Here is a 24,736-nt window from a genome sequence, read left to right on the forward strand (position 1 = left end):
GTTTGGAATCTCTGCTGCAGCCTTTCTGAGTGGAGCTTGCATTTATAATGTGATCATTATGTATGCACACAATTGTCCCTGCATTTCATTATTACATGTATTTTTTTTCACAAATTTAATTTGAAAAGTCAAATTGTGACGGCCAAATGTTTAAGTACACACTTGTTCAATTTGTGGAAGAGATTTGGTGGGGGAAAAAATACTTGTAATATCTGTAAAATGTGGAGGGAAAAAATGCAATTTTCGTACAAATTTCAAGTCACAATGAAAACATTTTTCATGCAGTTTAACGTTTTAAAAATATTAATTTAATCTTCTAATGACTAAGCCCATTTTAAAAACTCGCATTGTGACCTTTAGCAATGAATTTTGACCTCCCACATGCGAGAATTTTCTGTGCCACATATCCAAATTTAGACATTCAACCTTTGTAGAGCCCCAAATCTTGTACAAAGGAGGTGACAATTAAAAATATTTGACATTATGACAAGTAGGGTAAAATAAATATGATCTATGGAGGAAAAAAAATCTCCCATCTTTGGCGGCATCGCGTGCCTCGGCGTTGCTATATAAGAAAGCACCGTGTCCTTGGAAAAATAACCAGTTGTAACATGCAAGATATCAATCATTTGTTCTACATTCGTGCGTACCCCAGAAAAGTGCTATTTTGGAAATGGGGTGTTACTATAATACTGTTTTTTTCCCCAAGTTTTATTTTTATTGTGTGCATGAGGCTCGGAGTCCACCTGCACTAAGTACATGAGAAATAATGGACAACTTGTAAAACATGCCTTCTTTCTGTGATTGGTTATTTTTCCTCAGGGTTAGTGGTTTCTTGTTTATCAAATTAGAGGCAGAAGATGGAGCCATAAAAAATATAAATACAATAATAAAATGAAATAATAAAATAAAATAAATATTTAAAGTAAAATAATAAAGACATTGCAATTGCCTCTTTTTAATGTCCATGCATTGTTAAATGACTCATAATGAAAGTTCTTAAAATTCTTGACACACGAAAAAAATATCCAGACGGGATTTTTTTCATTATATACATTTATTTGAATGTAGGCTATTCCTGGTGATTAAAAAAAAAAAAAAGAAACAGAGCATTATCTTTTGAATGTGGAAGTATATTTGCAAGACATTATTCCATTTAGTTGTGTTTTTTTAGATCTAATCATGTGGCCACAAGGAACAACGTTCACTTCTACAGGGCGGGTTTAATCACATAATCCCAAATCTAGAATAATTAATGACATCATTTGAGTCGAAGGTCTTACAATGCGAGCCAATTGGGCGCCAGTCGTTATGAGAGAGCGTGGCAGCGATAGAGAGGTGGTGAACAAAGACGTTTATAAAAAACGCAGGGGAGAAATTCCTTGTGTGTTTGACATACTTGGCAAATAAATATGATTGCAATTTTGATCTAAGAGGATGGCAGGACATCATTCCGAGGGATGGAGAAAGGAAGAAAGTGATTAATTTAACCAAAATGTGTACATGTTCCAGGATTTTAAAGGGCCACTGTCATGAAATGTATGATTTTTCGCATGTTATTAATGAAAAAACGGCAGCCGACATGGACCCAACACGTTTTTTTCACCACAAAACATGATTTTGACGTACATACAACTTTTTGTAACTCCCGCCATGAAAATCCTCTCAGGGATTTGTTTTCGAGAAGAAGCAGGAAGTGACGTAAAGGACAGCGGCGCCCCCTCGTGGACTCGTTTGTTTCCATTAGTTTTACCTCCGGGAAGGTAGCTCGTTGTTCCTTCGTGTTAGCCAAAATGCCGGCTTGTTGCATTGCTGGACATTGCTTGAACACTCGGGAGGATGGATTTACCCTTCATAAGTTTCCAAGAGACCTGGTTCGTCATGAAAAATGGATTGCACGGGCGCAAACGACGAGAGCTTCACGGGTTCCAAATAACAGGTAGGTGTGTATACAGCTCATCGCCGCCGCGGAAGTGGATCAGACGGGGAGGCAGTTTGGCCATGATCGCATGTCATCTGAATATGGCTTGAAACAATAGGGTAATATTGCCCCGGTAACTTCACTCGGTTGTGATATGTTCTCTTCTTCGAAAAGAGCATCCGCGTCAGAAGGGGCATGTTCGTCTCCCACAGTAGGGGCCACAGCGTGTTCAATGCCGAATGTCTAGGGTGACGTCACGGACAGGAGATCCAGCCAATATGGCGACCACTCGGATGTCGTCGAATGATACTTCCGCAACTTTGCTCATGCATGAGGCGCTCTCCGCTCATATTTATTTTTTTGTATCGACATTGAAGTGAATAATGTAATATGTATTTTTCATTTCAATATCTATTTCACAATGTTTATAGGGATGACACTTGACCTTTAAGCACCAAGCTCCCTTATCATAGTTGGATTTTTCTTAGTTTTCTCTGATATAGTTAGAACATGGGACCGAAAAAAATGCAGAACTAGACGAGACGGCAAATGCTACAAATGAGGCTCATGTGCATCCAGGAAATTGATTGTGCTTGAGTTCCGAGTGCTCAAAGTTGTTCTGAATGACACACAAACAATATAATTGATTGTATCAAACTAATGCAATTACCCTTGAGATTACTTTTAGAAGAGGAGATGCAAACAGCGTGACAGACTGAAACTACTCGATCATTCAAATAAACACTTGAAGGGTTAAACGGGTTCGACTTTCTGACTTCACTCTCTCTCGTTGTACTGTGGCATAGCGAAGGCTCTTTTTATTCACGTGCTTCCAATCAAGACTATCACGGCACGCGCCATCCTGCTGCTCCAGCCATATGTCGCCCTCACACTGAGTGGCTGCATGGAGAGAGCGGTTGAGGTTGGGAAGGTGGGTGTGAGGGGGCTTTTCAAGCAAGTGGCTCTTCTCACATTGACTGCTCCTCTGAAAGGAAAGGGACGGGGGAGGGGGGGGGGAGTGAGACACACACACGCACAGTGTTTGAATATGCATCATTTAGAAAATGGACAGATGAACAGCAAGCCAGTGACCACCTGCTGGCCTGACGCTCACCATCTCCCCAGGCTTTTCGGGGGGTCTGTCAGGAGGGGAGATCAGGGTTACAGACAGCCTGTGGCAACGTGTCGCTTCCTGTCCTCACCCCCTCCATCATTCAGGCCCTCCCCCGAAGCCCCACTTGCCACCCTTTAGGATGGCGCAACAGAGGGGCAATTAGAGGTGGTGACTATGTGTACGCACAGGGGGCACGCTGTGAAGATGTGTGTGTGTGTGCGTACTCATGGAGTTGTGTGCTGTTGAGATCAATAACTGGCCGACTCCTAATACGGGAAGTCTTCTCATTGTCTCGAGCCTTGCAGGCAGTGCCCTGTGTGAGTTTTGTCGTTTTGGTTTCCATGGTAACAGGGAGACTGTGTGTGCGTTTGCACAACTGTTTTTGGGGGTACACACGGAGTAGCGGATTATGAACACTATTGTGTATGTGAATGGCGAGATGGAAGGTGAGTAACCGCCAAAGGTTTTGAGGAATCTGACCAGAGCAAAATACACACATGCACATGCACACACCAACTCAGAGTTAGAACCCCCATCCCAAAAAAAGCTGCCTTGCTTTTTTTCATAGTTCTTTACTGCTGTATACACACTTAAATGTAACTGTTTTCGCCTATGATTTGAACATTGACAGATTTGAGGCCTGTACGAAATATTCAGGTAGACAGTTCCACTTAGAAGTGTTATAAAACTGAAATGGAGCCTCACTATGGTTAGTCCTGACTGTGGGGCCCAGCAGGAGGCCGGTCTCTGAGCTTCTCAGAGCCCAAAAAGGTTCATATCGAGCTTACATGTCGCAGATGTACAATACTTTGGCGCCAGACCATATAGAGGCTTGTACACAAGTAGAGCTATTTTGAAGTCTCTTCTCCGAATAACAGGAAACCAATGCAGAGACCTGAGCACTGTATGTTATTAACATGGTCATATTTCCTGGCTCTACTCAAAAACTGAGGAGCAGTCCTTTTGGGTGTACTGCAGCTGACTTTTAGATAATTTAGAGAGCCATGAGACCAGGCCATGACTGGAGTCTAACCTGTTGGTGACGAACATGTATTAAACTCTCAAAGGGAGGTTTGCACACCATTCATTTGGTTTTCATCAGTTTTTAATATATACATATATATATATAAATATAAGAAACAATTTCCGATGTTATCAATTTATTAAGGTGGTTATAATTCAGCTTTGAGTCAAGGGTCAGATTAAGTTCAGGTTCTTGTACATTTTAGGTTCTCCTTGAAATATGCTGACTATCCCTAACATTTTGTTTTAGGGCAGATGAACAACAGTGAAACAACAGTAAATACAAAATACTCTTAGGACCACTGAAGTCAAGGGTTTCGGGTTATACCAGTATCAACAAAATAGAGCAGTGAATCCAGTATCTTGGTCAAGGGAAATGACTGGAACTCAACTTTACATGTTTTGAATTGGGGTTGGGAGGGGGGGACATTTTGCACCCATATAAAACCCATGTTGGCATACAGAGACTATACCAACCGAACCTTGAAACAAAAAAAAAAAAAACCCTCAAATACATAAAAATCCCAAAGTTGAGTTAAGTGCACCCAGAAAACCTGCTCTGTGCTGTCAGTATGCCTCCGTGACCCCCCTGTCCTGCATAAATCCAATTCACAGTTGCTGTCCCTGACTCTAAAAATGGTAATGGTCTGCACTTATATAGCGATTTAGCTGCACTATCACAGTGGCCAAAACGCTTTGCAAAGCCGCACATTTTACCCATTCACTCACCAATGGCTGACTGCTGCCATGAAAGGCACTGCCAGGCCCACTGGGAGCAAAGTCATGTTCAGCGTTTTGGCCAAGAAGTTGGAGCTGGGATTGGAGTAAACTACTCTTGGGTCACTGGGCAAATTGCTCTACCTACTGAGCCACATCCACCCACTCCCACACAATGTAGAAAAGAAAGTTCCACATAATCCTCTGTATAATAATCATATTCCGAGTGAATCTCATGTGCCATGTGGACCTGCCACTGACAAACTTCCCAACTACCTCTGGGAGGGGAGCCCTACTCCTTCTACTTCCATTCTACTACTTGTCAGTTCATCAATGGTGAAACGACAAAAAGTTTCAGTTTTAGCAATCTCTCCTTTTCCAAAAAAAATACCGCTAAATGGATGGTGGTGCAGACAGCGGCTGAGGGGAATAGCGGGAGGCGGGATCCAACTGCTCCAAATTACATCGACTGCATGAAGAAAACCATTATGCTGGCTTCAGAATTAGACCCACTCAAATCTTATTATGACCTCCATGTGCAATTTTAAAGTTGATTGCAGTCCAAAATTCAGCTTTTAGAATGAAGCTCCTGATGGGAAAAAGCCTACATGGCCAGTTGTCTGCAGTCCTGAAAGAATGCAACGCATATATTTTGAAGTTAACTTTTGTCTGCAGTTTGTCTCCACCCTCTTCTCGTCGCTCTCACTATTATGGAATCGCAATCTGATGTGGAAGCCCCACAGGGTCTTCTCATGACTGTCACTCAGTCACTTTTGTTTAGTGTTTGTAGTCTGTGGAGCCCTCTGATCCATTATAAATGGCTCCAAGTGGCACAACGCAGTCTCAATGGTGTCACTCAACACCGCCGATTAGACTCTCCCATTTGTTATCCTGACCAGGTTCTCAATGCCGAAATGAAGACGGACATGAAACATTTACTACGAGTCATGAACAAGTTTGTGCATGTCACAGAATTAAAATGAGGAGCCTGTTTCCGCAAATAATTTTAGATGCTAGTCAAGTCCAATTGGATGACGGTGGGGGTATTCAAAAAGAGTAGTTTTAGGGAGTGAAGATAGTATACCAAAGGCCATAATTTTTCATAATTATTATTCCTAGATGTTTTTGAGGGCTTTTTCATACTTAAAAAATTAATTTTCTTCATGGTATTGAAAAAAGTACCAAACTTTTTTTTCTTTTTTTTTTTTTGCAATTCCCTGCTTAATTCTCACTTCAAAATTAATACAACATATTAGACAGTAGATATGCCATGTGGAAATTTACACGTTTATTTATTGGGGCAGCACGGTGGATCAGCAGGAAAACATGGGCCTCACAGTTCTGAGGTCCTGGGTTCAGTCCCGGCCCCCCCTGTGTGGAGTTTGCATGTTCGCCGTGTGCCTGCGTGGGTTTTCTCCGGGAACTCTGGTTTCCTCCCACATCACAATAACATGCAACAATAAAGCCCATGCCTATATGCCTATACATGACATGACATGCCTATAGTTACTCTAATGAAATATACATATAACATTATTCACTTCAATGTCTATACAAAAAAATTAAATCTGAGCAGAGAGCGTGAACGCCACTTCAGGAGAGTGAACCCGTCCAACATGGCCACATTCCCGGATGAGGTCACATGATTGAAAACTATCTATACAACGAGCCGGCATTTTGGAAAGCACCAAGTAACAAAGAGCTACCTTCCAGCAGGTAAAACTAGTACAAACAAACGAGAGCGCCTGAGGTGGCTCCTGTTACTAACGTCACTTCCCGCTTCTTCTCCAAAACAAATCCATCGTGAGGATTTTCTTGGTGGGAGTTACAAAAAGCTGTATGTCAAAATCATGTTTTGCAGTGGAAAAAATGGATGAGTCCATTGCGGCTGTCATTTTTTTTTTTTTTTTTTAAATTACAAACCTACTAAAAATCATACATTTCATGTCAGTGGAGCTTTAACTGGACACGCGAAATTGTCCCGAGGTGTGGTTGTGAGTGCAGCTGTTTTTCTCTATGTCCCCTGCGATTGGCTGGCATCTAGTTCAGGGTGTACCGTGCCTCCTGCCCATTGACAGCTGGGATAGGCTCTAGCCCTCCCGTGACTCTCGTGAGGATAAGCGGCTAAGAAAATGGATGAATGCATGGATGGATGGATGGATTATATTGGTTTTATTGTTTTTTTTTGTTGGCCTCTAGTGGCTTATTAAAGCAGAATGTATGTCTCCCTCCCATTTTCTCATTATTTTGTTTTATTTTTATTCGCGCTCCCTCTCAATGTAATTATACTAATTAAACATCTTCTATTCCAGGGCAACAGTGAAATGACTTCATGGCATTAACGTCCTCCTAGTGATGGAATATTTTTCACCATGATAGACCAGAGGCCACAGTGTTCAAGGGCAACATGGATTTAGCTTTTCAATTTATATAGTGTGAAGATTTTTTTTTTTTAAGAGGAAGCATACAATGATGATTCTTTTATTTTTTTTTAATTCAACATGTTTTGACCATTATTTAAAATGTTTATCCTCGTTTGGTCAACACCTTTTCAGCTTGACTGCATTCCTTGCCCGCTGGTTTCCACTGAACGGGTTTGGGGTTAGCACAACAGGCGGTGAACATCTTAAATGGTTTGGCTGCCTCAGAAATGGCGGCGCAGAATATGCTCTACTCTTACTCACATCCCCTGATACGTAGGCAAAGTTCTGATGGATCTGGGAGTTAGACCTCCTTCTGTCGGGGGACTCTGTCAGACGTTCCACACACAAATACCTTTTTTTTTTTTATCAGGTTGATGCCATGTTGATCATCGTATTGGAACAAAACGATTGCTGTCAGATGTCTGCTATGGCTGGAAATTTTTATTTGATTATTCAATGCATCGACTTTAAAACCCTGCAATGATGGGATGGTAAGACCATGACATCGATTCATCGCAAATCATGCGGCTTTGTAATTTACCTTAATATCATTTGGACGGCAGCTGGTGAAGTGGGGGAACTGTAAAGCATATAAACGGTAATTTTATTTGAGTAATTTACAAAAGAGACTTGGAGACGCAGTCAGCCATATAAAGTGCAGTGAAAAGTATTGAATCCCTTCTCAGATTCTTAGATTTTTCTATAGATTCCTCACTTTAATTTTTAAGACTAGGAAACAGTTTTAAATATCAGACAAAAGTAACTCAAGGGACCTTAATCTGCTTGATTTTTAGATGACAATTTTCTTTATACATGAAATGAATTATTCAGAGATACTTGGCCCTCTGTGCAAATTAATTACCCCCCTTGTTAAATAATGAATTAATTGGGGCGAATCACAACTTGTGGTTAATGTTCATAAATCACACCCGAGCATGATTACCTCCAGATTTGTTCAATCAAGAACTGATCAAAACAAATTCAAGAACAGTTAAGAAATAAAGCAACTGATGTTTGGCAGTCTGGAAAGGGTTCCAAAGCCATTTCTAAATTTTTATTCTTTAGGATTCCAGGGAACCAAACCTTAAATGGAGAAATTAAGGAACAGGGATGCACCTTCAAAGGAATGGCAGGCCTACAAAGGTGACTTCAAGGGAGCAGTAATGATTAATTCAGAAATTCCCCAAAGGAACTCAGGACAACTTCCCTCAGTTAAAGTCTGTTTATCACAAAACAATAGGGAAGAGACTGGACAAAAACCACTACTGACCAAAGAGAAGTCCTCTGCTCCTTCTCTTACTTCTGCAAAAACAAACAAACAAAAAAAAAAGATCTTCATAATTCCCAAGATTTTTAGAGGAATATTGTAGGGAGTAACAAGATAAAAGTTGAGCTTTATGTTGTTTGGCTGATTTTTACATTGTATTTATTTATTTTTGTATCGAGATACAATCAAAAATTTGAGAGCCGAGAGCACTTTAGACACCGCCAGTAGTTGGCGACGGCAAAACCTAACATCAGGCCACAATCAAATCTCTCTAATCATATGTTTTTTTGTTTTTTTTTTGTATTGGAAAGAGAGCCAAGTTTGTGGCAGAAATGTACTGTTAAACTTGTTTGCCATTTGCAAATAGACACCACAGAAGAAGGAGAAGAACAACTCATACATTAGGTACAGTCATATGTATTTTGTTTGCATTTTCTGTGTTTGCAGGTTATGTGGAGAAATAATGTTATTACTTTTTCTACACACTATATTACTGTATTGAGAAGTGCTATTTTACTTTTACTATTTTACTGGAAAAAATAATTTGGGGTGTTTTTTGGGAGGGGGTGATTAATTGCAAGCACAATTTTAATCAGGAAAGATACATTAATTTCAAAACATGCATATCTCAAGGCATGATTCCATTTGTAGTTCGATATTTTTTTAATATATTTTTGGAGTGGTTAACTTTTTTTTCCATGTGTATATGACCGTTTGGAATGTTAAACAGTTACTTCAACATTACCTTTGCAATGGTGACTGTTCTACTCTGGAAAGGATAAATTCCTATTGACCTTATTTTTTTTTTTTATAGGAAATGGGTTTTGAAATTAAAAGCACATCTCAGCAACATTCAGTTTAGAGATTGAGTTACATTCAGAGTAAGACTTTTCCTGGTTTTTCTTTTTAGTTTTTAAATTTTAAATGAGTTCTGGTGACATAGAAATTATACAGAAGTATTTTCGCAGAAGTATGACTGAGCTCATCTGACAATGAAAGTTGATGCTAATAAGAGTGGACTTTAATGATTAATTTACTGCCTTCATTAAAACCAAGAGAGCGTGATTGTTCATTTTCAATTATTTTTTTGTTGTAAGTTTTTGTGATAAAGTGGTAACCAGGTCTAACTGAGTTCTCGGGTGGAAATGTATGTTTTTCCTATGGGTTTTCTTCAGATCCTTCGGCTTCCTCCCACATTAACCCCCCAAAATCTCCTCCAACGTGCAATACTCTCAATTGCTCATACGTTAAATGTGAGGGTGAATGGTTGCTTGCTTTTCCATTACCTGAGCAGTCCGTAACCCAGAGTCAACTGGTATAGGCTCCAGATTATTCACCACCCTACTGAGGACAAGGAGCATAGATCGCGAATGGATCCATTGAGCTCAAGGGATTCTGGTCTATGCAGTGCACCATAGCAACGGTCCATCATGATGAATTGACCTCTTGCGTGACATTGAATGCTGGCAGAGGAAGACCCTGCCAGAATTTGGCCTCTGACCTTCTACCTCCTGGGTGACAGTGCTGAGCAATGACAGTTTACTCTACATCCAAAGTTTTAATTTCTTTCTACTCTTTCTCAGACTGGCATGGCAATTTTGTAATGTATATTTTTAATCTCTCAGTGTATTTATTTTTTGCATTATGCCCGTTTAAATAATCAATTAATAAATGTCACTGTCACACTCTGTTTCCCATGCTGCCTTGTCAAACAACTTGACGAGAAATCCTCCGACGTGCCCCCCTCCCGACACGCATCCATTCCAAATCTTATTAAGGGCACCAGCCAGTGCCAAGTAACCTACATTCCAATGTAATCACACTGTGTGACCGAGGCGTGCGATGCTGTTGCATTAACATTGGCGGTGGGGGGGTGGGGGGGAATCACGACAAATCCTGTTGGCCATGCGATAGGCTCCAGGCATCCGGAGGCCAAGGGAGGAAAACTGTCTTTTGTGTATTTAAATCGTCTTTAGAAATGGAATATGTGCTTTTGGGAATACTGTATCATTGTGGATATGCTCCAAATTTATGTTCGCTCTGCAGGAGAGTGGGGAGAACAAAGGGGACGCACACATCTACAGTAACTATCTATATATCTGTCTGTGTGTGTGTATGTGGAACGGTGGTTCAGCTGGTTAAGTGTTGGCCTCACAGTTCTGAGGACCTGGGTTCGATCCCGCCCCCACCTGTGTGGAGTTTGCACGTTCTCCCCGTGTCTGCGTGGGTTTCCTCCGGGCACTACGGTTTTCTTCCACATCCCAAAAGCATGCAACATTGATTGGACACTCTAAATTGCCCCTAGGTGTGATTGTGAGTGCTGCTGTTTGTCTCGATGTGCCCTGCGATTGGCTGGCAACTAGCCCCCTCCTGCCCCATGACAGCTGGGATAGGCTCCAGCACTCCCTGTGACCCTTGTGAGGATAAGCGGTGAAGAAAATGTGTGTGTGTATATATTTCGTGCTCACTTTCGTGATATTAAATGGAATGTGATACTTTAGCAAATTGTGCTTGGTGTTTTGAAATAGGCAGTTATCTATGTGTTGCTTATTGAGGCATATCAAAATCAAGTTTGAATCATGCAAACTACTCAAATAATGCTAATTACATTAATGATAATAATCCATCCATCTTGTAGTAATAACATTGATTGCTTATTATTGTAATTATGTAAATTATGAATCCCACCATCAATTAACCTTTTAATCACTACTACTAGTAGTCGTTTTAACTACCAGGGCTTGCTATTCAGTATTTATTGTATATTTCTCCTTCAACTCAAGGTAATATGCAGGTTGTTGGAAGAGTTGTAATGCTGATGGCTCCTTTCGGTTCTTGTGAGCTACATCTGTACCATCACGAGGTAGAGAAATGTAAAGAGGGGGAGGGACAGAAGGGGGAGAGAGGAGGAGAGTTAGATTGTGTGCGTGTGTTTATGGATGCTGGAGGCGTGCACCGACGCCAGCGTGTGTGTGTGTGTTCGCGAGTGAGAGAGGCAACCGGTGAGAGTGTGAGCCATGTTGGATGCGAGTGAAGGTGTGGAGAGATGCTGCGGCCGCGCACCTCCTGACGCACACAGCCCCAGCATCACGCACCACAGCGGGTAGATGCCAACTCTCCGGGCCGAGGAAGAGACGGGGGAGCCTGGGGGAAGGGTTCGGGCGGTGCCGACGCTCCTGGAAGTGGAGTGGAGCAGAAAGAAGTGACCGGGGAAGAAGAGAAGACGGTCTCTTCGGGGAGATAGGTGGAGGAGGAAAAGGGAGGAGAGAGACTGAGAAAGGAAGAGACTAAATGGCTACACGGCTACCGGGCTTCACCCCGCTCTCGCCTCTGGGTCTTCACCTGCTTGTCCTCTTCGGCTCTTTGTTCGCCCTCACCCCGCCGACGGTGAATGCAGCGGTGGCTTCCGACCCGAGCACCCCGGCCCCCCGCCACTGGGATGCCGGCAAAGGGAGCGAGCGTCGTGAGCAAGAATGGGAGTCGCCGGGGGACAGCGGGACACAGCCGCGGGGAGGACAACTCGGACCGGTCCGAAACGAGGCACGGGAAGGAGTCGGGACGTTTTGGCGGCGCAGGGAGGACCCACCGGTACGACCTCCTCGTTTCCTCTCCGGCGTGACACACAGGAGCCACGCCGAATGGGAGGCGGAGAAGGGCGTTGTTCCGTCTTCCACCTCGGCCGCTTTCAGCTGCTCGCCGCTCCGGAGTGGTAAAAAACGGACAGTACAAAGGACTACCGGAGCGGGCGCGCAGTCACGGCCACACCTAACTCAACGTGGTGCAGCAATGGCCTTTGTGCGAACATTTGGCCTGCGCGACGGATCCGGAAGTGGAGGAATGAACGGCGGAGGGGTGTGGGAAAGGGCTCGTAAGGTGAGGAGACCCGGAGCCCTCTCCACGCTTCACGAACCATCACCAGACCCCGTGCCTTTTCGCACCCTTCCTCTTTTGGGATGCATTTCAACGCGGACAGAGACTCGTAGTAATGCATTTGAATTACACTCCCGGTTTAGCAAGCATTCAATTTGGATCCAAGCATCGAAAGTGGGTGACATTTCACAGTTCCCTGCATCCAATGTTTCCCAGCATTCAAGTGATCAGTATCAAATAGCATTTGATGATGATGATGATGGTGGCGGTGGCGGTAGTGGCAATATGGTCAGGAGAGCTGGTAGCTGTTGTCATCTGGCCAGGCACAGTGTTATCGACCCAAGCAACATCCAAGTGGGGGCTGAGGAAGGCTCTTGGACCAAACGAGGTAGGGGGGAGAGGGAAAACTGGTTGGAGAGGGAGGAAGAAGACACGTGTAGTGCACCGGTAATGTTTGGCTATCGAGAAAAGCCAGAGAAGATGGCTGGAAGAGGAGAAGGGCTGATTCAATGCAACAAACACACAAACCTAACTCAATCTGGGCAAAATGATTTGGCTTTTGTGACTTTGGCATGTCAATTTAGGGCTGATAATGAGGGGGGCGTGGAAATTTCAACCGGTAGACAGTGCAGTGAAGCCAGGGAAGAGAGGAGGGAGGCTACCAGTGGTTCCTTTAGCTATTTGAAGAAACAAGGAACATGGTGTGGATTTTCAGATGAGTTCATGGGTCTCGAGGGAGGGATAATTCAGGGGGATCCCATTCTCGAGTTTAGACTAGGCAGCATCAGTGAGGCACAAGGTCAATATTTTGAACGTAACGTAATCCATCAAAGCTCACAAACGGGCCATGATGCGGAAATTGAACCCACTGAACTGTTCCGTATGTCTTTGGAAAACGTGAAATCAACTTCAGGGGCAGGTGATTCAGCATTTTCTACGCAGCAGAAGGTTCCTGTTCACTCAACCAAGTTAAGTCCTTTTTTGCAGCATGATTTCATTTTCGCAAAACAGTCCCTTCTCCCTTCACAAATCAACCTGACAACTTGGTCGAGTGTATCTCCTGTTTTGTCCCTCTCTGGGGGAAGCAAGAGGGATTCAGAACTTGGGACAGCTCCACTGAATGATGGAGTTTTTACGTGGAGAGCTTTCAACATGAACAGTAACAACAACAATGAAGAAGAGCAGGCGGATACAGCAATGCACAGTTTTGGTGAATCAGAGATAAGATTGTCCAATGAGCAAGTGCCTTTAGAAGAAGTCAGACCATCAGTAAGGCAGCAGATGGGGGTTGAGGGAGGAGAGAAGAGGAAGGGCAAGGCTGAGGAGGATGGGGTGGAGGGCTCTGCCAGGGGAGGAAAATTACATGTGGGGGAGGGCGAGTTAATGGGAGGGACAGGACCGTGGGGAGAAGAGGAGGATGAGAGGCTGAGTGAGAGTGGGACAAAGCCAGGCCAAACTGAGGAGAGAGAGGCAGTGGAAGGGAAAGGTCAGGATAGGGCTAGTAGCACTGCCACCATCACACAGTCAGATATGGAAAGGTGGATAAAAGAGAGCCAGGCTGATGAAAGCCACGAGGTAGAGAGGGAGCGAGAGGGGGAAAGCAAAGAGATCCACAGTTCAAGGGGAGAGAGGAGCTTGGAAAGGCTGATAATAGAGGCAGAGGATAAAACCTTGCAGGAAGAAAGGGTGGCCAAGGTTTTGATGCCGTGGCCTCGCTCTCGACGAGCAGCTAACAGACATCCACAGTTTTCTCTGTATAACTACCAAGTACAAGTAGCTGAGAACCAGCCACCTGGGACCTCTGTTATTGTTATGTCCGCTGCAGACCCCGATGCAGGAGACGCGGGCAGGATTAGCTACAGCATGGCTCCCCTTATGAATAGCAGGTCATCTGATTATTTCCACATCCACCCCGACACTGGGCTGATCACCTCCACACAGATTCTAGATCGAGAACACATGGTTCTGCATTATTTCCGGATCACAGGAACCGATCATGGTTCTCCTCGTCTCTCTGGCACTACAATGGTCGCCATTACTGTTGGTGATCGCAATGATCATTCTCCTATTTTTGAGCAGACAGAATATCGGGAAACCATCAGAGAGAATGTAGAGGAAGGGTACCCCATCCTTCAGCTAAGAGCAACAGATTTAGACTCCCCGTCCAATGCTAATATTCGTTATCGCTTTGTCGGTGACTCTGCCACAATTGGGAGAGCTGCTTTTGAGATAGACCCACGATCAGGGCTCATAACAACCCGTGGAGTTGTTGACCGAGAAACAAATGAGCACTACACGCTCCAGGTGGAGGCTAGTGACCAGGGCAAGGAACCGGGCCCACGCTCAGCCACAGTTAAAGTTTTTATCACAGTGTTGGATGAAAATGACAATGTGCCACAGTTCAGTGAGAAGCGCTATGTGGTGGCGGTAAAGGAGGATGTGAGACCTCACTCTGAGATTCTCCGTGTTAGTGCCACCGACCAGGACAAGGACAGCAACGCTGCAGTTCACTATAACATCATCAGCGGGAACAGCCGAGGCCAGTTTTCCATCGATAGCGTCACAGGTGAAATCCAGGTGGTGGCGCCTCTGGATTATGAGGCAGAGCGAGAGTACACGCTCCGCGTCCGTGCGCAGGACAATGGCCGACCGCCACTTTCCAACAACACTGGCATTGTAAGTGTGCAGGTGACCGACGTCAATGACAACCCGCCTATCTTTGTCTCGACACCGTTCCAAGCTTCTGTGCTTGAAAGCGCACCCGTCGGAAGCTCTATCCTTCACATCCAAGCCATCGATACCGACGCTGGCGACAATGCACGCCTGGAGTACAGATTAACTGGAACCAGCTCCGACACACCGTTCATCATCAATTCTGCAACGGGCTGGGTCACCGTTAAATCCATTCTTGACAGAGAATCTGTGGAACACTACTTCTTTGGTGTGGAAGCCAGAGATTATGGAATGCCACCTCTTTCTGCAACAGCAAGTGTTACAATAACAGTGATGGATGTTAATGATAACCGTCCAGAATTTTTACAAAAAGAATATTTTTCCCGCCTGAATGAGGATGCCGTGGTCGGAACCAGTGTGGTCACCGTTACGGCTGTGGATCGGGACGTCAACAGTGCTGTGACTTATCAAATTACGGGTGGGAACACTCGAAACCGCTTTGCCATCAGCACTGCAGGGGGTTCCGGGCTGCTCTCTTTAGCCCTCCCACTGGACTACAAACAAGAGCGGCGCTATGTTTTAACCGTCACAGCCTCAGACCGCACGCTCCATGACACCTGTCAGGTGCACATCAACATCACTGATGCGAACACACACCGCCCTGTTTTTCAGAGTGCGCACTACTCTGTTAGTGTGAATGAGGACCGGCCACCTGGGAGCACTGTGGTTGTCATCAGTGCAACAGATGATGATATTGGTGAAAATGCCCGGATCACATACTTCCTGGAAGACAATATCCCTCAGTTTCGCATTGATCCTGCATCAGGGGCGATCACGCTACAGGCGGAGCTTGATTATGAGGACCAGATGACGTACACTTTGGCAATAACTGCGAAAGACAACGGCATACCACAGAAATCAGATACCACATACGTGGAGGTGAATGTCAATGATGTGAATGACAATGCGCCTCAGTTTCTCAGCCCCAGATACCAGGGAGCTGTCAGCGAGGATGCCCCTCCCTTCACCAGTGTCCTCCAAATCTCAGCCACTGATAGGGATGCACATGCCAACGGCCGCGTCCAGTACACATTCCAAAATGGTGAAGATGGAGATGGAGACTTTACCATTGAGCCAACATCTGGCATTGTCCGAACTGTTCGGCGGCTGGACCGCGAGAGTGTACCGTTTTACGAGCTCACAGCGTATGCTGTTGACCGAGGTGTACCCCCTCAGCGAACACCAGTCCACATCCAAGTGACAGTTCTTGACATTAATGATAATGCCCCGGTTTTCCCTGCTGATGACTTTGAGGTTCTGGTGAGGGAAAACAGTGCCGTGGGCTCTGTGGTTGCTCAGATCACTGCCACAGACCCAGATGAAGGGGCCAATGCCCAAATTATGTACCAGATTGTGGAGGGAAATATCCCCGAGATCTTCCAGATGGACATATTCTCAGGGGAACTGACATCACTCATTGATTTGGACTATGAAGCTCGCAACGAGTATGTCATTGTAGTCCAGGCCACCTCTGCTCCTCTCGTGAGCCGGGCTACTGTACGGATCAAATTGGTAGACCAGAACGACAACAAGCCCACTCTGCAAGACTTCCAAATCATTTTTAACAACTTTGTGTCGAACCGTTCTAACAGTTTCCCGAACGGCATAATTGGGAGAGTGCCCGCCTACGATCCGGATGTGTCAGACCGGCTGTACTACACAATTGACAGGGGGAACGAGCTTCACCTGCTGCTGCTCAATCACACCAGTGGGGAGATCCGACTGAGCCGTAAACTGGATAATAACAGGCCACTGGTAGCGCCCATGCTGATCACTGTCACAGGTAAGAGAGCATGAAGGGGGACATGGGAGGAAAGTGTGGGTGGGAGGGCCCGTCGTCAACTGTGACAAATACCATGAAGATAAATGGAAGACTCCACCGTTTTATTAGCATGGAGTGAAAAGATTAGAGGGATCCCCCCCCACCCCCATCTGATCCTTTGAATGGTGGCATACTTTATGAACAAACCAATGATTTTGTTGGCTGTACTGGGAGGTAAAGAACTTGTAGACATTTTGCCTTAGCTGTAGATCATACAAAAACTAAATTAAAAAAGGAGGCGTTGAACGTTCACTTAATGTCATCTTTTTGAAAGTCTGGGAAGCGTGTGGCGTATGTTTGTGTTTGTGTGTTTGTCTATTTGTATGTTATCTGATAATCCAATTCCATTGCTTTTGTACCAGAATTATTGGCGACAACATCCACTGATACATACAGTATTCATTGAATTTGAGACAGCAGGGAAATAAGATGACAATCAAATTAGGTAGTTAGAAAATAACAGAAGGTCAATTGAGTTAATTAGGTATTGTGTAAATTATGTAAATTGTCCTTAGTACCAGTAGTTATGCTTGGATTATTTTAACAGAACCTAGGTTATTCATGTTGCAAATTTGATCTTGACTCTTACTGATTCATAAGCATAATATGTTTGAACCTGACATGCCACACTGGGATACATGCCACTTTGCTCATCTTAAGTCATACTTGCAAATCAGTCACCTGTCTGAAAAGTTCGCCATTTTGAGCTCAAAATTGGTCACTTATGTGAATTGTATGGATCCGCCGAGTTTTGTTTTTTTTTCCATTTGGGGTTGCTGTCACTGTCGTTATAGAGTGTTTCATACTTCTTGAACACTGGCAGCTAGTGGTAGAGTTTCTTTTACTCAATTCCAATGATCTAAATGTTGCTCGCTACTTTTATGTGTCATTATGGCTTATTCATTAACAATTTTGTGCATGAGACTATAACTCTGACTTCCACATTGCTTGCTGTTTGCGTCATCTAATTTAAGCACTACTGACGTTTAAGTGTAGTTCACCAATCGCATGACAAAAGAAAGTCACATGATCTCAGACAATGTCTTCTATTGGGCTTCCCAGGCACGGGTATTAACACGAGATAAAACAGCCCGTCATGCCCAAGTGCCCACCATTTTGGGAAGCTTGTCATTACCATGAAGCCAATGGCACGTTCCTTTTGTTTACACTTAGATGAGCAAAACCAACACCTTTCATGTATTGTAGAAAAATGAGGCAAATTTAATTTAAATCTAAAATTTGGACATCAATATGTACTTCAGCAATGTAAAATATATATTTTTTTGCATGAAGAAAATTTGTCCATTGTACACTTCAGTCTTCCAGATTTCTTAATTTGTGTTAAATTCAAAACAATTCTCTGATGCTTTTGTTGGTCATCTTTTTTTTTTTGGTTCTGGTGTTTGTATGTCTGAACAGTGTAAAGTACATCCATTTCCTGTTCTCCTGATGCCGGAGAGGTGGAGCCTATGTCAGCTGACTTTGTTTGAGAGATGGAGTAGACTCGCTGAACACAAAATCCAAATAATTGACTTTGTTACTCCACAAAAAGTACTGCAAACATACAATCTACCTTTGTATGTATGTACCTAATCAACAGCTCAAGTAATGAGTATAGCGTAAAACGAGTAGAGCAAGATTAACAACTAACCACTGAGTATATCGAGTTTGGAAGTGTTGAAAAATGGATGGAAAACCTAAAGCAAGTATTTTAAACGAGTATTGCATTTCACTTTTGGTGATTGTTCTGCAATAACATCGACTGTATCGAGGTATTGTTGACCTTTGATTAGTCATTGTCGTAATCTTATCTATTGTCTGATGTGCAGTGAGAAATTGAAGGCAGCGTCATTTATCAAGGAGAGTCAATGGATGTCAGCTGTCAATACTGATACTACTATAAATAAGTGTTGTGGACTTGTTGTATTTGTAAATGGGCACAAACGGTGCCCCTCTGACTTGTTATATAGGAGATTCAGCTTGCTTGAACTGATTCACAGTATGTATTCATATGAGATTCTCGCACTATCTTACCCCTCCAGGATGTGACAGTTATGAGATTATAATGAAAGTACAGTCAGCGACAGTCAGCCTCCAAGCAAATCTGTCACTTTCCCACTCTCTCGCTACATATGTGTGTGTGTTTTGTGTATGACTCCCCTTCTGTGCACATGTGTGGAGACACGGATGGTTGGGTGAATTAATTCCCATCAGTTGCCGCTCTGGTCCTGTTGCTCTCTCAGTCTTTATTCTGCTCTTATCTCACCATATATTTTATCCACTCGTGCACATAGCATATCTCCATACTTTCTTCATATTCAGCTGTGTATCCTAGTTTTGTTTGAAGTCCCTTCTCAATTCGCAGCACTTCACTAATCTTCCAAACATCACCTGGGTCACTTCTCCTCCGTGGTGTGTGTGTGTGGGTGTGTGTACCCCCCCCCCCCCACAGCACTTATACAATTTCAGTGTCTCTGTGTTGTACCTGCATACCTTTATACAAGAGTTGTGCATTTTTTTCTGTGACCAGGCAGAATTTCTGCACATTTTTTTTACATTATCTGCATAATATTTGCACATGATTTTTATTAGTGGGTTTTTTTTTCGGTTCACAAACTGTGTACTCTCAGGTGGCTCAAAAGCTTTCTGCTTCAGAGAGTATTCCCGGCTTTTTCGTCAATAGTATCTGTGCATGGCAGAGAGCGCTCGGGCTGCACTCCCCTCTTTTGTCTTGGCCTCCAGTTCTTTCTCTCAGCTTCTACTCGATTGATTCTCGGCATAATTCCCATGTTTCTGCTTCGTTGTAGTTTAAAAGTGCTGCCCATTCATGTTCAGCCAGTTTTTACACACACGATTATGCACACATACATTGCTGCAGGGTTTGCTGGTACGGAAAAAATCATGTTTTTATTGTAATGTGGTACCACAAAGGGCGTCAACGCAAGGTGACCTTGATCAAAGCAAAGAAAAAAATAAAACTCAGCGAGTGGCCAAAAATGGCTTTGGTTGTACTCGCCAACTCTCAGGGGCAAGGCTCTACTGGGGGGAACTCAATTTGTTCTGGGGACATCAATGGTGAATAGTGTAAACTCACATTATGCTGTTTCCATGAAGAAACAAGAACACATGGTCTTACCAGCATAATTTCAAAACAAATGTGCTGCCTTTAAAAATATAATCTGCATTTTTTTATTTAACTGAAAAAAAGTTTAAAATTGCGGTTTCATTATATTAACAACGCTCACACTTTGGAAAAAAAAAAAAAACTGCGGGTGCATTGATTCCAAGCAGCTTAACAGCCTTGGCCAGAATGTACTGCATACTGTAGACTGCCGACCCTGGGAGACAAATTGACTATATAAAAGTGTTATTACATTCTTGACCATGAAAGCTGATTCTGATTCTGATTAATAAAATACCTTCTGTATGACCAGTAGAGTTCATCAAATAGTATTTTGGCCAAACACAATGCCTTAAAAAAAAAAAAACAAAACTGCAACTGCCTTTGTCACGTTTGAAAGTTGTGTTCCATAACACAATAAGATAAAATCTATATATTTGATTTAAAAAAAAGAAAACGTCCTGTCTCCTTAAAAGTACAGGTTTAAAACCAACTTGTCTTATTGCAAAGACTGGAATCATCACGCTTAAGAGGTAACACTGTTTTATTGACATCATATAGCGTATCAAAAACATATTGAGATAAAAAATTGCAAATTTGATAAGGTCAATTTTCACTGGCCTCTATCTATTTATATGTATGTGGTGGGAAAATGCACAGCATAATGGGCATTTAATATTTTTTAAATACACAGTGAATAGTGCATGAATTCCAATCACAAAACAGGCATACGGAAGAAATGAAATGTACAATTTGGTACAGATCCAAATGAGTGAGCCTCGATGGCAATTTCTGCTATACTGAGTGGCATTGTACTTTTGGTTAATATGCAGTTGTTTCTCTCTGCGTGAGAAGACCATAATGTAAAAGCAAAAGCTCAAACATCAAAAGTATGCTGACTATGCAACCGCAGCCGCCTGCACGTACTGACTATACGGTATACAGTGCATACTGGCCAAGGCTGTTATAACTCCACTATAGAGCACCTTTGGCAGCCTATTAGAAGCCTTTTGGTCCACGGTTGCTTGCCAGGATTTAAATGTTTCAGGTGGCGCATCAAGTCCCAGGTTTTGCCGCTCCACCCCACCCCACCCCACTCCACCCCACCAGAGGCTCAAAAAGCCAGCTGGCACTTTTTTTTCATGTTGGGTAGTTAGTGACTTGTAACCATGCCAGAGCCCTAGACCTATGACCCTGTCAGTTACCTCAGTTGGCCTGCATGGCGTTTTTAGTCCTTTTGCTAAGGAGTGCACATTCTTTGTGTGCTTCAACGGATGCATAAAAAGGCATCACAGCACCCGTCACTTCTGCAACAACGCCGTGCGCAAATTGTTTGGGAAAATTCCGATATGGGCAGGCGACAGGGGGGCTTCATGCCACATGCAAATAAGCCTCAGGTGCGTGACTGTGGCTGTGATTTTTCACGAGGCTGCAAAATACCAAATAAAATGCAAGAACAACGGAGGGGAAAAAAATGAGGACTTTCAAAATCGAACCAACATAAAATGTTGCTTCACTCCTCTCCTTGACTGGATGTCGCTATAGTTTCCAGACTTAGCAAAGTTTTCACACACTGTACATTTCAACTCCAGTTTTTTTTAATAAGAGTAAAAAAGTACAGACTTTACAATGTACTTGAGAAGAAAAATAAATATTTTGTGCTATTATTTAGAAACTGTATACGTTTTGAAAACTTGGCACAGTGAAAAAAAGTCTCTGCACGCAAAATAGTGTTCCTTTATTAACTTGCTGTGTGCTGAGAAGTAGAAAAACATTACATGTTGCATGTTTTCTTATTGTTTTAATCCAAAAGCTGGATAGTTCTGTTTTGATTTTTATGTAAAAAAAAATGTCTTCCCATAGCTTTGCTGATATGAATTAACTGATAATTTCTTTTTGTTAATTAGCTTATAATAATGACCATTTTTTTAAAAATTAAGATTTGACAATTTTTGGCTGCCAGAAGTTGTTGTTACTGCTCTTTAGTTCATGTTCCTCCAAGCCGCTGAGGCTTTTGTTTGCCGGAAAAGACCTGAAGATTACAAATGATGACTATTATCTAAACAGTGATTTTACCTGTCACTATTTGTCTTTTTTTTACGTCATGTCCATGGCGGTTGAAAAAGGTAATTAAATTATTTTGAGAACATAAGAAGTAGAAAGTACACATCCTGTTTCAAATAGGAGGAAAGGTAGAAAGTCATCAGGAAAGTACAGCAGAGTACCTGAAAAATCTGAGCTGTAGCAAAGTGTTTTAAATTTGTTACTTCCCACCACGGATGTTTATCACAGAAGAACTCCAAGACACAAGCTGGATATTGGCAGCTGTCACATTCCAGCTGTTAATCATTCTTCCACATGCATGTCTGTGAGGTCAGAGGAGGGTGGATTTGTGTGAAGCCGCAGATCAACTTATGAGGTACAATAGACACCATGCGTGTATTCATGTGATACAGGCTAATGGGAAGGGACTTAACATGGGAGATGGCTTTTGTGTCAGCGCTAGTATCCGGTTTAATGTAAAGGATTAAAGCTTTTATTGTAGAAGGCTGCTTTGAACTCTGATGGTGCCGGTGTTGCGCTCTGTGTGTGTGGGGTTTTTTTTTTTTTCAACTGAGTTCCACTTTTAGTATAATGACTGACCTCAAGGCTTGAAAGGCTTTCAAAACAAATAGAGCAGAAACCAGCAGCCAGGCCAGTCTCAGATGTCGCTCCATGATGCTCCAACAATACTTACTGCTATAAATTGATGTTAACCCATATTTGCATTTTAGTGTTGATAGATGACATAACTTCTGAAGTCCGACGTGTTTGTATTCTAAACAAATTTCCCATGGGAAGTAATTGTCATCATCGCTAACTTTAATTAGCAGCACAAGCAATGACTTAAGTAACATTGATCACAATTATTAATGTCAGTGAGTATTTCCTTCCTTTTGGTTGCGTCAAAAGAAAAGCCTTCTTATCTTGTCTCTACATTCCTTATCTGGAGAGAACTGTCACACCAGTGTTTTGGAAAGTCAACTCGCTCTTGGACTTGAGGGCTTTTCAGGGAACAGAGAGGTGATTCACAAGCGGGCCGAGCGCAGTGTGAAATGGGACTGAACCCATCTGATGGTTGTAAACATGGACTGGACACTAATGGGCTGAGGGCACCATGACAGTCATTTTGTGTATTTCTGAGAAGCACCACATGGATTTTGTTCACCCTAAATCCAATTTTGGGAGATTTTTAAAAAAGTGGTTTGCATGCTAGTTGTAACCCCCCCCCCCCCCCCCCCCCCCGGGCTTTTTACTTTTAATCCCAATCGCTTAAATGAGCTAGTGAGCAGATACTCAGCCAGACTCTTAACCAACGCGAATATGAATGCGATGCAAGAGGGGCTTTTAACATTTAATCCTGTTACACGAGTCTTCTACCACCGTATCCCTTGAACTTGACGGCATATGAAGAGATTGAAATGAATTTGATTAAATCTGTCGCCAAAGTTACTTCAGAGACCTTTATGATTTCGCAGCAATCGTATCAACGGTTATGGCGAATGAATTGAGTTAATTTTTTTTACTGGTAGTACTGCAATTCCACATCTAAAGTAGGGGATTGGATGGATTTTATACAGCACCTTTCTATCTTCAAGATGCTCAACGTGCTGTTTTTTGACGTCGTTGTTGGATAAAATCAAGGATACATATATTCAGTCATGGTGTATAATATACTGTCGTAAGACCTTTTCATAATTTTCCGTCTTTCTATAGAGTTCCCAGATTCCTCAAAGCGGTGCCAAAGCCCTGCCAAGTAGGAAAGTACTAATTGGAGTGTTGGTACTACTTTAAAGTGTGGTATATCCCGACTGAGTGACTTAACGTTAGCCTAAATCAATTTTTAAGATGATAAATGTAAAAAGAGTTCCAAACATTTTGGGATCATAGTGCTATATATTTGGGTAATGCGTAATTATAAACATTTTTAGAGGAGCGTCAATTAAAACTAGCACTTGTTTATAAGAGGGCTCAGTGCGCGTCTCCCCAGAATTGCGGGGTTTTACTGCACTACCATTGCAACAGAAAAACCCCCCAACTCTTTTACCCTGCCTGCAATCAAATTCTAACACGTGAACATTGCCTAGCACTGTTCATGAGAAATGCATTTCCTTATATCACAAGACAAAACCTTAAAACCTGGAGGACACTAAATGGCTGAGGCACTGCATGTCTGTTGGAATGTTGGATGTTTAACCGATGAGTCTCACGAAATATCTCAAAACTACTAAACTCACATTGTGAACGTGTCCATTGTGGTTGGGTGAAGGATTTCAATATTTTTATGGAAAAGTCTAATATGAAAAACAATATATTACCTTTTGTCTGTATGCAAATCCATTGAAAGTGACCCCCCCCCCCCAAAAAAAAGCCCAAACTCCCATTTCTGCTAAAGTGCTGTGGCTCTATCTTACATGGGTGTTAATTCCCATCTACATTAAAACCATAGATTTTTTTTTTGTTTGCATGAAAAATAATGCGTATCAGTCACAGGGACAAACTGTTTCCATAATATGTGTTTATGAACTGTCCGGGGAATTTTTAAAGCACTATTTTCACATTCTTAACGGCCATACAAGTGTAAACATCATCATGGATTCATAAAGTGTATGAACAATAAAACACTACCTTATGGAGGCGGCGTGATTTGCATTGCAGATGCGCCTCATGCATCTCAATTAATAA

General features: G+C 42.8%; 1 protein-coding gene across 1 annotated transcript in view; it reads left to right on the plus strand.

Annotated features, from left to right (window-relative positions):
* Positions 1 to 11,756: 11,756 nt before the first annotated feature.
* celsr3 (cadherin, EGF LAG seven-pass G-type receptor 3) overlaps positions 11,757 to 24,736 on the plus strand; it is an 85,174-nt gene continuing 72,194 nt past the window's right edge. The window contains exon 1 of the mRNA XM_061808978.1: positions 11,757 to 16,851. Coding sequence (XP_061664962.1) covers positions 11,757 to 16,851 — 5,095 coding nt within the window. The remainder of the gene's footprint in view (positions 16,852 to 24,736) is intronic.

The sequence above is a fragment of the Syngnathoides biaculeatus genome, chromosome 2 (assembly GCF_019802595.1).
Source record: "Syngnathoides biaculeatus isolate LvHL_M chromosome 2, ASM1980259v1, whole genome shotgun sequence".
NCBI classification, from domain to species: Eukaryota; Metazoa; Chordata; class Actinopteri; order Syngnathiformes; family Syngnathidae; genus Syngnathoides; species Syngnathoides biaculeatus.